Source organism: Phyllobates terribilis, unplaced genomic scaffold (assembly GCF_046119375.1).
Source record: "Phyllobates terribilis strain yellow unplaced genomic scaffold, ASM4611937v1 Scaffold_36__1_contigs__length_13169755, whole genome shotgun sequence".
NCBI classification, from domain to species: domain Eukaryota; kingdom Metazoa; phylum Chordata; class Amphibia; order Anura; family Dendrobatidae; genus Phyllobates; species Phyllobates terribilis.
This window is the reverse complement of record NW_027362796.1, coordinates 10,161,837-10,179,942: the sequence shown is the minus strand read 5'-3', so window position 1 is coordinate 10,179,942 and position 18,106 is coordinate 10,161,837. Positions and strand designations below refer to the sequence as shown.

Genomic DNA, 18,106 nt, shown 5'->3' with positions numbered 1-18,106 from the left:
CCTCGTACACGCGCGGCTCCGCTCCGTACACCTCGTACACGCGCGGCTCCGCTCCGTACACCTCGTACACGCGCGGCTCCGCTCCGTACACCTCGTACACGCGCGGCTCCGCTCCGTACACCTCGTACACGCGCGGCTCCGCTCCGTACACCTCGTACACGCGCGGCTCCGCTCCGTACACCTCATACACGCGCGGCTCCGCTCCGTACACCTCGTACACGCGCGGCTCCGCTCCGTACACCTCGTACACGCGCGGCTCCGCTCCGTACACCTCGTACACGCGCGGCTCCGCTCCGTACACCTCGTACACGCGCGGCTCCGCTCCGTACACCTCGTACACGCGCTGCTCCGCTCCGTACACCTCGTACACGCGCGGTTCCGCTCCGTACACCTCGTACACGCGTGGTTCCGCTCCGTACACCTCGTACACGCGCGGTTCCGCTCCGTACACCTCGTACACGCGCGGTTCCGCTCCGTACACCTCGTACACGCGCGGCTCCGCTCCGTACACCTCGTACACGCGCGGCTCCGCTCCGTACACCTCGTACACGCGCGGCTCTCCTCCGTACACCTCGGACACACGCGGCACCGCTCCGTACACCTCGGACACACGCGGCACTGCTCCGTACACCTCGTACATGCCCGGCTCCGCTCCGTACACGCGCGGCTCCGCTCCGTATATTTCGTACACACGCGGCTCCGCTCAGTACATCTCGTACACACACTGCTCCGCCCCGTACACCTCGTACACACGCAGCTCCGCTCCGTACACCTCGTACACACGCGGCTCCGCTCCGTACACCTCATACAGACGCGACTCTGCTCCGTACACCTCGTACACACGCGGCTCTGCTCCGTACACCTCGTACACACGCGGCTCTGCTCCGTACACCTCGTACACACGCGGCTCTGCTCCGTACACCTCGTACACACGCGGCTCTGCTCCGTACACCTCGTACACACGCGGCTCTGCTCCGTACACCTCGTACACACGCGGCTCTGCTCCGTACACCTCGTACACACGCGGCTCTGCTCCGTACACCTCGTACACACGCGGCTCTGCTCCGTACACCTCGTACACACGCGTCTCTGCTCCGTACACCTCGTACACACACGGCTCTGCTCCGTACACCTCGTACACACGCGGCACCGCTCCATACACCTCGTACATGCCCGGCTCCGCTCCGTACACGCGCGGCTCCGCTCCGTATATTTCGTACACACGCGGCTCCGCTCAGTACATCTCGTACACACACTGCTCCGCCCCGTACACCTCGTACACACGCAGCTCCGCTCCGTACACCTCGTACACACGCGGCTCCGCTCCGTACACCTCATACAGACGCGGCTCTGCTCCGTACACCTCGTACACACGCGGCTCTGCTCCGTACACCTCGTACACACGCGGCTCTGCTCCGTACACCTCGTACACACGCGGCTCTGCTCCGTACACCTCGTACACACGCGGCTCTGCTCCGTACACCTCGTACACACGCGGCTCTGCTCCGTACACCTCGTACACACGCGGCTCTGCTCCGTACACCTCGTACACACGCGGCTCTGCTCCGTACACCTCGTACACACGCGGCTCTGCTCCGTACACCTCGTACACACGCGTCTCTGCTCCGTACACCTCGTACACACACGGCTCTGCTCCGTACACCTCGTACACACGCGGCACCGCTCCATACACCTCGTACATGCCCGGCTCCGCTCCGTACACGCGCGGCTCCGCTCCGTATATTTCGTACACACGCGGCTCCGCTCAGTACATCTCGTACACACACTGCTCCGCCCCGTACACCTCGTACACACGCAGCTCCGCTCCGTACACCTCGTACACACGCGGCTCCGCTCCGTACACCTCATACAGACGCGGCTCTGCTCCGTACACCTCGTACACACGCGGCTCTGCTCCGTACACCTCGTACACACGCGGCTCTGCTCCGTACACCTCGTACACACGCGGCTCTGCTCCGTACACCTCGTACACACGCGGCTCTGCTCCGTACACCTCGTACACACGCGGCTCTGCTCCGTACACCTCGTACACACGCGTCTCTGCTCCGTACACCTCGTACACACACGGCTCTGCTCCGTACACCTCGTACACACGCGGCTCCGCTCCGTACACGCGCGGCTCCACTCAATACACCTCGTACACACGCGGCTCCGCTCCGTACACCTCGTACACATGCGGCTCCGCTCCGTACACCTCGTATACACACGGCTCTGCTCCGTACACCTCGTACACACGCGGCTCCGCTCCGTACACGCGCGGCTCCACTCAATACACCTCGTACACACGCGGCTCCGCTCCGTACACCTCGTACACATGCGGCTCCGCTCCGTACACCTCGTATACACACGGCTCCGCTCCGTACACCTCGTACACACGCGGCTCCGTTCCGTACACCTCGGACACACGCGGCTCTGCTCCATACACCTCGTACATGCCCAGCTCCGCTCCGTACACGCGCGGCTCCGCTCCGTACATCTCGTACACACACTGCTCTGCCTCGTACACCTCGTACACACGCGGCTCCGCACACCCCGTACACCTCATACAGACGCGGCTCTGCTCCGTACACCTCATACAGACGCGGCTCTGCTCCGTACACCTCGTACACACGCGGCTCTGCTCCGTACACCTCGTACACACGCGGTTCTGCTCCGTACACCTCGTACACACGCGGCTCTGCTCCGTACACCTCGTACACACACGGCTCTGCTCCGTACACCTCGTACACACGCGGCTCCACTCCGTACGCCTCGTACACGCGCGGCTCCGCTCCGCGTACACCTCGTACACACACGGCTCCGCACGCCTCGTACACGCGCGGCTCCGCTCCGTACGCATCGTACACGCGCGGCTGCGCTCCGTATACCTCGTACACGCGCGGCTCTGCTCCGTACACCTCGCACACACGCGGCTCTGCTCCGTACACCTCGTACACACGCGGCTCTGCTCCGTACACCTCGTACACACGCGGCTCTGCTCCGTACACCTCGTACACACGGCTCCGCTCCGTACACACGCGGCTCCACTCAGTACACCTCGTACACACGCGGCTCCACTCAGTACACCTCGTACACACGCGGCTCCGCTCAGTACACCTCGTACACACGCGGCTCCGCTCAGTACACCTCGTACAAACAAGGCTCCGCTCAGTACACCTCGTACACGCAGCTCCGATCCGTACACCTCGTACATATGCGGCTCTGCTCCGTACACCTCGTACATATGCGGCTCTGCTCCGTACACCTCGTACACACATGGCTCCGCTCTGTACACCTCGTACACATGCGGCTCCGCTCCATACACCTCGTACACACGGCTCCGCTCCGTACACCTCGTACACATGCGGCTCCGCTCCGTACACCTCGTACACACGCGGCTCTGCTCCGTACACCTCGTACACACGCGGCTCTGCTCCGTACACCTCGTACACACGCGGCTCTGCTCCGTACATCTCGTACACGCGGCTCCGCTCCGTACACCTCGTACACGCGCGGCTCCGCTCCGTACACCTCGTACACATGCGGCTCCGCTCCGTACACCTCGTACATATGCGACTCTGCTCCGTACACCTCGTACACACGCGGCTCCGCTCCGTACGCATCGTACACGCGCGGCTGCGCTCCGTATACCTCGTACACGCGCGGCTCTGCTCCGTACACCTCGCACACACGCGGCTCTGCTCCGTACACCTCGTACACACGCGGCTCTGCTCCGTACACCTCGTACACACGCGGCTCTGCTCCGTACACCTCGTACACGCGCGGCTCCGCTCCGTACACACGCGGCTCCACTCAGTACACCTCGTACACACGCGGCTCCGCTCAGTACACCTCGTACACACGCGGCTCCGCTCAGTACACCTCGTACAAACAAGGCTCCGCTCAGTACACCTCGTACACATGCGGCTCCGCTCCATACACCTCGTACACACGGCTCCGCTCCGTACACCTCGTACATATGCGGCTCTGCTCCGTACACCTCGTACACACGGCTCCGCTCCGTACACCTCGTACACGCGCGGCTCCGCTCCGTACACATGCGGCTCCACTCAGTACACCTCGTACACACGCGGCTCCGCTCAGTACACCTCGTACACACGCGGCTCCGCTCAGTACACCTCGTACAAACAAGGCTCCGCTCAGTACACCTCGTACACATGCGGCTCCGCTCCATACACCTCGTACACACGGCTCCGCTCCGTACACCTCGTACATATGCGGCTCTGCTCCGTACACCTCGTACACACGGCTCTGCTCTGTACACCTCGTACACATGCGGCTCCGCTCCATACACCTCGTACACACGGCTCCGCTCCATACACCTCGTACACACGGCTCCGCTCCGTACACCTCGTACACATGCGGCTCCGCTCCGTACACCTCGTACACATGCGGCTCTGCTCCGTACACCTCGTACACACGCGGCTCTGCTCCGTACACCTCGTATACACGCGGCTCTGCTCCGTACACCTCGTACACACGCGGCTCTGCTCCGTACACCTCGTACACACGCGGCTCTGCTCCGTACATCTCGTACACGCGGCTCTGCTCCGTACACCTCGTACACGCGCGGCTCCGCTCCGTACACCTCGTACACATGCGGCTCCGCTCCGTACACCTCATACAGACGCGGCTCTGCTCCGTACACCTGGTACACACGCGGCTCTGCTCCGTACACCTCGTACACACGCGGCTCTGCTCCGTACACCTCGTACACACGCGGCTCTGCTCCGTACACCTCGTACACACGCGGCTCTGCTCCGTACACACGCGGCTCCGCTCAGTACACCTTGTACACACGCGGCTCCACTTAGTACACCTCGTACACACGCGGCTCCGCTCCGTACACCTCGTACACACGCGGCTCCGCTCCGTACACCTCGTACACACGCGGCTCCGCTCCGTACACCTCGTACACACGCGGCTCCGCTCCGTACACCTCGTACACACGCGGCTCCGCTCCGTACACCTCGTACACACGCGGCTCCGCTCCGTACACCTCGTACACACGCGGCTCTGCTCCGTACACCTCGTAGACACGTGGCTCCGCTCCGTACACCTCGTACATACGCGGCTCTGCTCCGTACACCTCGTACACACACGGCTACGCTCCGCACACCTCGTACACACACGGCTCTGCTCCGTACACCTCGTACACACGCGGCTCCGCTCCGTACACCTCGTACACACACGGCTCTGCTACATCCACACTGTAAACCCCTCCTGACCCCACACATAAACTACAGCTCATCCAGCACCATGACAACCAGCACAGCAGAGTCCTGCATCCACTGAGGCCCCTGATCATGTGACCCCTGACTCCTCCCCTCCTGTGACCTCATCACAGCTCCTGTGCGCACAGAGCAGCCATATATGTGGTGGCGGCTCTGCAGGTGGAGGTATGTGGAGACCCCATTACTGGAGGCAGGGGGCATTAACCCCTTCAGCACGGAGACTCTTTTGGGGTCTTGTGTTGCCCCTTTATAAGAATCAAGGTTTTTGTTCTGTTTCCTATAATAGATACATACGACCCAACTATGGAGACAGGAAGGGAGGAAACGTATTGTTCTCATAGTACAGGACCCCTTTACTGGCCCCACAGTGTAATGCCCCCATTATGCCCCTTATGCAGGATGTATGATACCCCCACACAGTGTAATGCCCCCATTATGCCCCTTATGCAGTATGTATGATGCCCCCACACAGTGTAATGCCCCCATAATGCCCCTTATGTAGTATGTACGATGCCCCCACAGTGTAATGCCCCCATTATGCCCCTTATGCAGTATGTAAGATGCCCCCACAGTGTAATGCCCCCATTATGCCCCTTATGCAGGATGTATGATGCCCCCACACAGTGTAATGCCCCCATTATGCCCCTTATGCAGTATGTATGATGCCCCCCACAGTGTAATGCCCCCATTATGCCCCTTATGCAGTATGTAAGATGCCCCCACAGTGTAATGCCCCCATTATGCCCCTTATGCGGTATGTAAGATGCCCCCACAGTGTAATGCCCCCATTATGCCCCTTATGCAGTATGTATGATGCCCCCACACAGTGTAATGCCCCCATTATGCCCCTTATGCAGGATGTATGATGCCCCAGTGTAATGCCCCCATTATGCCCCTTATGCAGGATGTATGATGCCCCAGTGTAATGCCCCCATTATGCCCCTTATACAGGATGTATGATGCCCCACACAGTGTAATGCCCCCATTATGCCCCTTATGCAGGATGTATGATGCCCCCACACAGTGTAATGTCCCCATTATGCCCCTTATGCAGTATGTACGATGCCCCCCACAGTGTAATGCCCCCATTATGCCCCTTATGCAGTATGTATGATGCCCCCCACAGTGTAATGCCCCCATTTTGCCCCTTATGCAGTATGTATGATGCCCCCACACAGTGTAATGCCCCCATTATGCCCCTTATGCAGTATGTATGATGCCCCCCACACAGTGTACTGCCCCCATTATGCCCCTTATGCAGGATGTATGATGCCCCCACACAGTGTAATGTTCCCCCATTATGCCCTTTATGTAGGATGTATGATGCCCCCACAGTGTAATGCCCCCATTATGCCCCTTATGGAGGATGTATGATGCCCCCACACAGTGTAATGCCCCCATTATGCCCCTTATGCAGGATGTATGATGCCCCCACAGTGTAATGCCCCCATTATGCCCCTTATGCAGGATGTATGATGCCCCCACACAGTGTAATGCCCCCATTATGCTCCTTATGCAGGATGTATGATGCCCCCACACAGTGTAATGCCCCCATTATCCCCCTTATGCAGGATGTATGATGCCCCTACACAGTGTAATGTTCCCATAGTATCGCCTGAGGTCCTGAAGTTGGAATAATCCCTCTAGAGTTGGTTTTCCCTTTGCCTGCTCCCCTACATGTAGACCCTCGAGCATGTATACATGCATGTAGGGGACCAGGCCTTACTAGATATCGAGGCTTTGTACAGTAATATACCGCATGAGGATGGTATCAGAGGAGTAAGATATTTCCTGAAATCCAGGTCAATAGAGTGTAGCAGACATAATGACTTCATGGAGGATCTTCTAAAATTCACTCTTACTCATAACTTCTTTCTTTTTGACGGGAAGTACTTCCACCAGCTCAGGGGTACTGCGATGGGGAGCCTCTGTGCCCCCTCATATGCTAACTTATCCCTGGACTGGTGGGAGGAATCCACAATATTCAGGGATGGTCATAAGTGATGGCAGCCATATATTGGGGTATGGTACAAATATATTGATGACATTTTTATCATCTGGTCGGGGACGAGTGAACAATCTTTTGAATTTGTCAGGGAACTCAACATCAATAGAGTGGGCCTGAGATTTACATCTGAATTTAATTATAATAATTTTTATAGCGCCAACATATTCCACAGCACTTTACAATTTTAGGGGGGACTTACTCAGACAATACAGACTTTACAGAATAAGCATAACTCAGATATTAAAAGGAGTGAGGGCCCTGCTCACAAGCTTACAGTCTATAAGGAAATAGGGGAGACACAAAAGGTAAAATGTACATATATTGTATAATACAGCCTTAATATACTAAATAGGGTAAGTACATAACACTACATGAACTGATCGCCAGCCAGTATGTGTACAGTACAGACAGAGGCTATGCAGTGCATGGATGGTATGAGCATGATTTTGAAGAAAATTTTAATATGGGCCAAAACTGGGACAGTTAGATAAGTATGTTGAGGTGATAGGCCAGTCTAAATAAATGGGTTTTTACGGCACGCTTAAAACTGTGGGTATTGGGAATTAATCAAATTGTCCTGGGTAGTGCATTCCAAAGAATTGGTGCAGCATGCGAGAAATCTTGGAGACGGGAGTGGGAGGTGCGGCTTACTGAGGATTTCAGCTTTAAGTCATTACCACCCTACCAGTGCCCTTCGTTCTGCTAGAATGAGACGAGGGAGGAGATGTAGAGTGGTGCTGAATCGTGGATAGCTTTGTGGGTAAGAGCACTAAGTTTATATTGAACTCTGTATTGGATGAGCAATCAGTGCAATGACTGGCACAGGGAAGAGACATCGTTGTATCGGTAGGTGAGACCGATAAGTAAAGAGTTGCAATAGTCCAGACGAGAATGAGTAAGAGCTACAGTAAGAGTCAAAGGAAAGAAAATTTCTAATTCTAGAGATGTTTTTGAGGTATAGAAGACACGAGCGAGCAAGTGATTTGATGTGAGGAGTGAAGGAAAGATCTGAATCAAGTATGACCCCAAGACAGCGGGCATGTTGCTGGCGAGTAATGATGGAGCCACAAACAGAAATGGCAATATCGGGCATAGATAGGTTAGTGGAGGGAGGAAATAAGAGGAGTCCAGTTTTTGACAGATTCAATTTTAGATAGAGGGAGGGCATAGTGTTAGAGACAGCGGAAAGACAATCACTGGTATTTTGTAATAATGCAGGAGTGATGTCCAGAGAAGAGGTGTCTAATTAGGTGTCATCAGCATAGAGATGGTACTGAAAACCGAATTTGCTAATTGTTTGTCCAATAGAAGCGGTGTATAAGTAGAAAAGAAGGGCGTCTAGGACTGATCCTTGAGGAACCCCGAGAATAAGGGGAAGGGGAGAAGAAGAGAAGCCAACAAAAGACACAGTGAAGGAGCGGTCAGAGAGGTAGATCCACAGTGTCGAATGCTGCAGAGAGATCCAGGAGAATCAGCAGGGAGTAGTGACCATTAGATTTTACTGTTAGTTGATCATTAGAAACTTTAGTGAGTGCAGTTTCAGTAGAATGTTAGTTATCTGAGAGATAGCGGATTAGACAGGAGTGGACCACTTGTTCGAGTAGTTTAGAGATAAAGGGAAGATTGGAAACAGGTCTGTAGTTAGCAGCACAGTTCTCGTCGAGGGATGTTTTTTTAAGTAATGGATGTATGCTGGCGTGTTTAAAAAAGGAGGGAAAAATAATAGATGAAAGGTAGAGGTTTAATATTTTAGTTAGGTGAGTAGTGACAGCTGGAGAAAGGGACTGAAGGAGATGTGAGGGAATAGGGTCACTGGTGCAGGTGGTAGAGCGAGAGGAAGAAAGGAGCCTTTTCACTTCTTCTTTCGTGACTGGTTTGAAGTCAGAAAATTAGCAAGATGCAGTGTGGGAGGGAGGAGTATGCATAACATTTGGGGATTGAGAGAAAATTTCCTATCGGATATGGTCATTTTTTTCTTTTAAATAATTGGCCTGATCGTCAGTGCTGAGGTTGATGTTTGAGGCCTGTGCTGTTTGATTAAGGAGAGAGTGAAAAGTGTCAAACAGGTGTTTAGGATTATTGGACCATGAGATGACGAGGTTGTTAAAGTAGGTTTGTTTGGAGAGGTGAAGGGTGGAGTTATAGGTTTTAAGCATAAATTTATAATGGAGGAAATCTTCGGCCAGATTAGATTTTGTCCACAGCCGTTCGGCACACCTGGAGCACCACTGGAGAAAGTGTATTTGCAGTGTGTTCCAGGGTTGTCGCCGTCTGTGCCGAGTTGTTCTCTGTGTAGGAGGTGCGGCTTCATCCAGGGCGCATTGCAATGTTTCGTTATAATGCTTCAGTGCAAAGTCAGGGCATGAGAGGGAGGAGATTGGGGCCAATGATGATTGCAACATTTTCATAAATTTCTGGGTGTTAATGGCATGTATATTTGTATAAGTGTGGAAAGTGGGGGTGTCTTGAGCAGGGTGACAGTTCTTGACAGAGAATGAAAGAAGGTTGTGATCAGAGAGTGGAAGAGGAGAGTTAGTAAAATCATGTATTGAACAGAGCCGGGCGAAGATCAGGTCAAAGAATATTTCCATCTTTATGTATAGGAGAATTAGTAAGCTGTGAAAAATGGTCTTATCCATCAGCTTATCTTTTTCTCATTCAGATCTCTAAAATACCGGATCCTCTCAGTGAAGATCATCTATATAAGAAAATTTTCCTGATTTATCCAGGAAAATGATGGACAAGATGGCGGAGAGGATATTACACCTCGCCCTAGAGATCCTCTTCCGTCTTACTGGAGAGGTGAGAGATTTTGATGACGTCCCATTACATCATTCTTATCTATGGGAATAACAGATGAACAGAACTGGAGAGGTGAGGACTCTGGAAATGTCTGGAGGGAGATTTATTAATGTGTCTCTCCATAACCAGGATTACACAGTAGTGAAGAAGACCTCTAGTGAGCGCTGTCAGGACCCTGTGTCTGAGGAATGGGGAAGACCCCTGAGCCCAATCACAGGGCCTCCACCTCACCCTCTGATACATGAGGACATCAATGACCAGAAGATCCTAGAACTCACCTACAAGATGATTGAGCTGCTGACTGGAGAGGTGACACTGCTGGGAATGCTGGGATATTATACAGTAATGCTATGAAGGGATCTGGGGGATGACGGTATCATTGTATGTGTCAGGTTCCTATAAGATGTCAGGATGTCGCTGTCTATTTCTCCATGGAGGAGTGGGAGTATTTAGAAGGACACAAAGATCTGTACAAGGACGTCATGATGGAGGTTCCCCAGCCCTTCACATCACCAGGTAATAGACAGGACTAAATACACACGGCCTATAATTATCTGTATGTAAAAAATGAATTCAGTCCTTGTATGTGTTTCCTCCAGATCTATCCAGTAAGAGGACAACACCAGAGAGATGTCCCCATCCTCTTCTTCCACAGGACTGTAAACAAGAAGATACCAATGTTCTTCAGGTAGATGGAGAGAAGATGTCATGAGATTTCCCCTATGATGTGTAGACGGCTGTAAAGGTCCTGTCTTCAGTCTTGTTTTATCCACCATTATTATGTTTTAAATTTGTGTTATGAGAACGGTGGAGATAACAGGATTAGAGCTGATCATAGATGTGACTTCTTCATCTGTCTTTGACTTTTATAATATTTGTTTCAGGGTGAAGATCTGACCCATATTAATACTACAGAGACATATGTGAGGGGTGATGAGCGGTGTAAAGAGGAGATTCCTACATATGACTACCCAGGTGAGTAGTAACCACTAAATGCAGAGAAGTCACAGATTCTTCTCAGTCACTGGCTGTGGCTGCTTTATCGGTGATGTAGTCCAGCCATATCACAATCGTGTGATCACCATTTTGCCGCTAGACCACAACATTCTCCTCCGTCCGAAAATATTCAGATTACTTTGTGTAATTGTGAAAGCCCTTTTCTGTAGCACTTACAACCTGGAGGATCCACCTACCCCCTGGGATTAGGAGACGCTGACCGTTACCTGCCCAGGTCTGTAAACTACAAAGCCAAATGACAGCGTACGTAGAATGTGCTGACTAGTGAGAAAATCCCTTGAAGAAAAATATAATGATGGGCCTGTAAGAGAAAGCGGAGGGTAATGATGGTGTTGGCTTCCTAGATCCCTGATATCTTATTGGATGAATCTACCTTCTGTGCTGCTGAATGTGCTCATATGGTCCCTACAAGACCAGGTCCAGTCTTTTTGGCCAAACTTCACTTTTATGATCGACAACATTAAATGTGCAGTGAGGCCAAGTGTGAATTTCTGTACAATAACAGTAGAGTTTCCCTTTATCCTGACTGTTCAATTTATTTTAAAACCAACTAACTGCAAACTGGATTGTGATAAACTATACAGAAAACATTACACCTGTGCCATGATATATCTCTAAGCTGTGCGTGGCTGATGGCTGTAATATACATTTTTTCACGCCTGCAGGAGATGTGTTGGCTTGAGCCCTGGTTTCATGGATTCACTCCACATCATAAATAGTATTGAGCGAATTTGTTCGGCATTTCAAATTCAGGTTCGTGTTCGGGGTTCCGGCTTGTTCGAGCCAAATGGTCCACCATAAATGAGTGCAACTCCAGTTTAGTGTTGGATTTCTCCCTTCATACATACGTTGTTGTTGGGGATGTTACATGTTTTTATATTCTTTCTTTTTTTTACAAATTCCCTCTCTATGATAGTTTCATTGTGGTGGGATCGGCCGGCCTCACTTATGTGACTCTATAACTCCCTGGTAGTTTTTCAAAAAGATCTCCATTACCTCTTCCAAATGCAGTATTATAAAAAAGTTCACTTTAAATGTCTAATATTTCTTCTTGACACTCATCTGACAGAAAATATTGGTTCTTATGATAGTTTAGATTGCCAAGAGCCACCGAGCCCCATACTCCAATTACCCCAGAGAGGTTTCACCACTAGTTACTCATTTTTCTCTGATGAAGACTGTTCAGTTTGATCATTTCAGTCGATGTTTTATTGTCTATAGTCACAGTTTTTAACTTCTGTAATCCTCTGATTTAACCCCTTCCCGCAGTTTTATGTTTCTAATCAGGCCCCATTTTTCAAATCTGACGTGTGTCACTTTATGTGGTGATAACTTTGGAATTCTTCACAAAGGATAATAGGAAACAAATGGACCTTACAAATTATTTTCCAACTTCTTTTGAATCTGACAATCCCCTATATACGGTTGTACACTACTGTCTGGGCACATGGCAGGTTAAGAAGGGAAGGAGCGCCATTTAGATATTAGGAATGCTCAAAAGATGGCTACCACGAACAGGCTTGTCACTATCTACCCTGTTTACAGATTTCACAAATTACTTTGATCATCACCCTTTAACCCCTCTACATGGATCTGAACCTACACAGAGACCCCTAGGCTTGGGCCACGGTGTTACCTGCTATTCTTTGGAGTGAGATGGAAAGAAGAATAGTCAGGTAGCCGGGTCAGAACCAGGAGGGCAGAGAAAATACAAAATCAGAAGACACGAGTAGTCAGTAAACGGGCCGAGGTCACAACAGGAAACAAATCCACAAGCCGGGAGCTGAGCACAGAGGACTGAACCAGAGGAGAACAAGGCTGTATCTGGCAGCTTCCAGCAATATGCTTCCACCTTTAGTAGGGTGTGGTGCTTTCCAAATGGCTGAAGCAGGGAGCAGATTATTCCAGCTGGACAGCACACACACCCATACTGCCAGACTGGATGGTACTACAGGTCCCAGGCACCCTAATCTTAGTGGCTGGACAGAGCCTGCGCCTTTTACTCCATATTTGGGAGCCAGAATGAACAAACAGTTGAACACCACGCTCCACTGCTTCATCCTATGAGGTTTTCTATTAGATGGTCATTGTCTTGGTGAATAAGTGAATTTTTTTATATAACTTGCCTTTTTTAATGGACCGTTTAAGTAGAAATGTTCAAAAATATAAAATTCAAGGATTCTTTATTAAAAAATGATGATTGTTTTTATTCTTGGCAGATGACTGTACCAGGAGATCAGAGGGACAGCTGACATCTTCAATTTTCAAATCAGATAATTTTCAGATTCCACAGGATGCAATTGAAGTGAATGCCATTACTCCAGATTTACCATCATCCCTTCACAGCAAAGATCTGCCATCTGATCCTTTGAAACAGGTCTCGTCTTCTGATTCATTACCGACTACTAAGGAAAATCAAAGTCACAAAATAAGCATTAAAAAACAAACTGCTCCTAATGCAAAGAAGCCATTTTCACATTCAGAATATAGAAATAGTTTTCTTCTCAAAAAGTCTTTTTTTAAACATCAAAAAATTCACACAGCGAAGAATAGATTTTCTTGCTCCAAGTGTGGGAGATATTTTAATCAGATATCAAGTCTTGTTAGGCACCAGATAACTCACACAGTTGAGAAGCCTTTTTCATGTTCAGAATGTGGGAAATGTTTTACAGAGAAATCTACTCTTATCAAACATCAGAGAACTCACACAGGGGAGAAGCCTTTTCCATGTTCAGAATGTGTAAAATGTTTTAACCATAAATCTAGTTTTCTTAAACACCAGAGAACCCACACAGAGGAGAAGCGTTTTTCATGTTCAGATTGTGGGAAAAGTTTTGTACAGAAATCAAATCTTATTATACATCAGAGAACTCACACAGGGGAGAAGCCATTTTCATGTTCAGAATGTGGGAAATATTTTGCAAAGAAATCTACTCTTATCAAACATGTGAGAACTCACACAGGGGAGAAGCCTTTTCCATGTTCAGAATGTGGAAAATGTTTTAACCAGAAATCATATCTTAATATGCATCAGAGAACTCACACAGGGGAGAAGCCATTTTCATGTTCAGAATGTGGGAAATGTTTTGCAAAGAAATCAAATCTTTTCAAACATCAGAGAACTCACACAGGGGAGAAGCCTTTTCCATGTTCAGAATGTGGAAAATGTTTTTCTGAGAAATCAACTCTTATCAACCATCAGAGAACTCACACAGGAGAGAAGCCATTTTCATGTTCAGAATGTGGGAAATATTTTACAGAGAAATCAAATCTTATCAACCATCAGAGAACCCACACAGGGGCAAAGCCTTTTTCATGTTCAGATTGTGGGAAATGTTTTGGACAGAATTCACATCTTAATAAACATCAGAGAACTCACACAGGGAAGAAGCCTTTTTCATGTTCAAAATGTGGGAAATGTTTTGGACAGAATTCACATCTTAATAAACATCAGAGAACTCACACAGGGAAGAAGCCATTTTCATGTTCAGAATGTGGGAAATATTTTGCAAAGAAATCTACTCTTATCAAACATGTGAGAACTCACACAGGGGAGAAGCCTTTTCCATGTTCAGAATGTGGAAAATGTTTTAACCAGAAATCATATCTTAATATGCATCAGAGAACTCACACAGGGGAGAAGCCATTTTCATGTTCAGAATGTGGGAAATGTTTTGCAAAGAAATCAAATCTTTTCAAACATCAGAGAACTCACACAGGGGAGAAGCCTTTTCCATGTTCAGAATGTGGAAAATGTTTTTCTGAGAAATCAACTCTTATCAACCATCAGAGAACTCACACAGGAGAGAAGCCATTTTCATGTTCAGAATGTGGGAAATATTTTACAGAGAAATCAAATCTTATCAACCATCAGAGAACCCACACAGGGGCAAAGCCTTTTTCATGTTCAGATTGTGGGAAATGTTTTGGACAGAATTCACATCTTAATAAACATCAGAGAACTCACACAGGGAAGAAGCCTTTTTCATGTTCAAAATGTGGGAAATGTTTTAAACAGAAAGCGCATCTTGATAACCATCGGAGAACCCACACGGGAGAATGCCGCAACTACACCCAACTAGTCTCTGTACAGACAAGAAATGCCCTAGCTGTACAACTAAAAACGTCACCACAGACCTAACTCCCTAATAAGTCGTTGATGAGTTTCTCATACCTCCTGAGGAACCAGAGGGGACACTGCAACACACTGTCAACAAGGGGAAAGGAAAGTATGAAGTAAAATATGAAAACCCTGAATGAGAAAGAAAAACACATTCATATAGGGCAAAGAAGGCAAGCTAAGGAGAACCAAAAATAAAAGGAACAAGTATAATCTCCCAGAAACCTAACATTGTTAGAATTAAAAGGTACTGGGAGGAAAAGCAAACTGACCGGGAGGATAGTTTCACCTTTGTGGTGAAACTTACAGGATTCATCCTCACCAACTGTAAATGTAAAACCCGTCCATTTATAAAGACCACGGACAAGATAAAGATTCCCAACTCACATCAGGACCACAAGATCCCAGGTACTTTCAGCTGCATCACAATGAACTTAATTATATGTTCCAAATGTCCAACTGGGGGTCTGTATGTAGGGAAGACAGGGCAAAAATTTAAAACAAGGATGAATTCTCATCACCACACAAAAAAACGAAAAAAAGAATAAATCTACTTGTGTCCACACATTTTTACGGCCACAACTGCTTATCCCTCTCCCATACTGATAGTTCTGCTTCACTTCACTTGTCTTATCTATTGCATTATTCCTGTGCCCTGTTGTGTATAAATATGTGACTCTTCAGATTTTGTGTTATACTATGTCTGCTGAAGAGATCTGAGTAGTCTCGAAAGCTTACTGACTAATGGCTAACTGAAAAAATGGTATCAACCACTGAGGACTCTCAAATTTTAATATTTTTCTCCATACAGCAATTTTAAGATCTCTCCACAGGTGTTCAATGGGATTTAGATCAAGACTCATTGCTTGTTTGAACTCTCCAGCACTTTGTTTCCATCCATTTTCTGGGTGCTTCTTGAAGTATATTTGGGCTCATTGTCATGCAGTAAGATCCATGACCTAGGACTAGTGTTGAGCGAGTATGTTCTGTTCCGAGTATGCTCGGGTGAGCTCCGAGTATTTACAGCTGCTCAGTGTTATGTTTGAATCGCTCCAGTGTCCATGATTTGCGACTGTTTGGCAGCTTTATTACATGTGAGGAATGTGTAAGAAATGGACATTCCTCACATGTAATAAAGCTGTCAAACAGTTGCAAATCATGCACATGGGAGTGATTCAAACATATCACGGAGCAGCTGTAAATACTCGGAGCTCGGCCCGAGCATACTCGGCGAAAGGGTTAATAGAACATGCTCGCTCAACACTACCTAGGACGCAAACCCAGCTTTCTGACACTAGGCACTATATTGTGACCCAAAATCCTTTGCTAATCTTCAGATTTCATGATGCCTTGCACACAGTCGGAGGCAGCAAAGCAACCCCAAAACACCTTTGAACCTCCCCCATATTTGACTGTATGGGTTGTAAATTTATTGATTATGCTGTACACCTTGGACAAAGGAACATGCCGATCTCTAAAGATGGACTTATAACCTTGAAATTGTTGATATTTTTCAACAATTTTGGTTCTCAAGTCCTCAGACAGTTCTCTTCTCCGTTTTCTGTTTTCTCCATGCTTAGTGTGCCACTCATATGCACACAATGCAAAGATTGAATCAACTTCTTCCTTTATCTGGTTTTAGTTGTGATTTTCATATTGCCCACACCTGTTACTTGCCAAAATTGCGTTTGAACAAGCTTCACATGCTTGAAACAAAGTTGTTTACCCACAATTTTGGCAAGGTGTCACCTATTTTGTCCTACCTATTTTGTGTGAAATTATGTTCAATTTGCCTTTTTTTCTGTTTTCTTGTGTTGTTCCAATACATACAAAGGAAATAAACGTGTATAACAAAAAGTGTAATTTCAATAATTTTCTGGGAGAATTACTTCATTTTCTGGAACAATTTCAAGGGAGCCAACACTTTTGACGATGACATGTTTTTGTTGCCTTTTTAATTTGTTGCAGCATATCATCCTCTACGTGTTCAGCTATATTAGGAGGCTTGTAGCAAAGTCCAATTAGCAGCTTTGCATTATTGCCATTTCCATGTACATTTACCCAGACTGACTACATCAGGGATGTAAAGCTCAAAACATGCAGAGGGCCAAAATGAAAAACTTTGACAAAGTCGTGGGCCAACCAGTGTACAGTATAATGGGCCCCACATAGTCCTCCATACAGAATAATGGGCCCCACATAGTCCTCCATACAGAATAATGGGCCCCACATAGTTCTCCATACATAATAAACAAGAGGAAAAAACTTCAAGTCAGAGTCCCATATAATAGTGAAAAAATTACAAAATTGTATTCATTATAATTTATACAGGAAAAAAATATGAATCAGAGACAGTTAATAGTAAAACAATGGAGGAGCACTAATGAGGAGCATGAGACAAATTAACATGATTATTTTCTGATGTAAATACATAATTGGGCTGCCAAAAAAATAAGAATATATTGTTAAAATGCAGTGAAGCATTCAATAAAAGTGCAGGTGCTTATGAGGTAGGTCAGAAGTAGTTGCTATATAAGAGGTTAGTCATACCGCTGTCTATATATAGGTACTAATCTAGATAGCTCATACCGGGGACAGCAGATCTTTATAAGTGACCTCTTAGGCTACAGGGTAAAAGTATATCCTAATACATATTAAAGCCTAGAAAATGCACCTAAGTAGGAAAAAAGATTAAAGAACGGCAGCAAAAAGAGTGTAGCATAAATCCTATAGAATACTTACAGCCACAGTGGATGTGAACACGCTCCTCAATGGCGCTCACCCTGATGCGCGTTTCAGCACGGCTGCCTTCGTCAGGGGGTGGCGTCAATGAAGGTGGGTAGGGTTTAGAAACCCTTGAGCCAATGGAAAAGGGGGGGTGTAGTCCGCCAATGGGTGTAGGGA

The 18,106-nt window shown here is 48.2% G+C and overlaps 1 protein-coding gene across 4 annotated transcripts in view; it reads left to right on the top strand.

Annotated features, from left to right (window-relative positions):
* The window catches only part of LOC141182832 (uncharacterized), a 618,372-nt gene extending 601,313 nt beyond the window's left edge, over positions 1-17,059 (top strand). For all 4 annotated transcript variants that reach the window (XM_073660961.1, XM_073660963.1, XM_073660960.1 and 1 more), the window contains exons 2-7: positions 9,926-10,065; positions 10,195-10,374; positions 10,458-10,581; positions 10,665-10,753; positions 10,950-11,040; positions 13,302-17,059. In XM_073660961.1, coding sequence (XP_073517062.1) covers positions 9,997-10,065; positions 10,195-10,374; positions 10,458-10,581; positions 10,665-10,753; positions 10,950-11,040; positions 13,302-15,223 — 2,475 coding nt within the window. In that variant the 5' untranslated portion in view covers positions 9,926-9,996 and the 3' untranslated portion in view covers positions 15,224-17,059. The remainder of the gene's footprint in view (positions 1-9,925; positions 10,066-10,194; positions 10,375-10,457; positions 10,582-10,664; positions 10,754-10,949; positions 11,041-13,301) is intronic.
* The last annotated feature ends 1,047 nt before the right edge of the window (positions 17,060-18,106 follow it).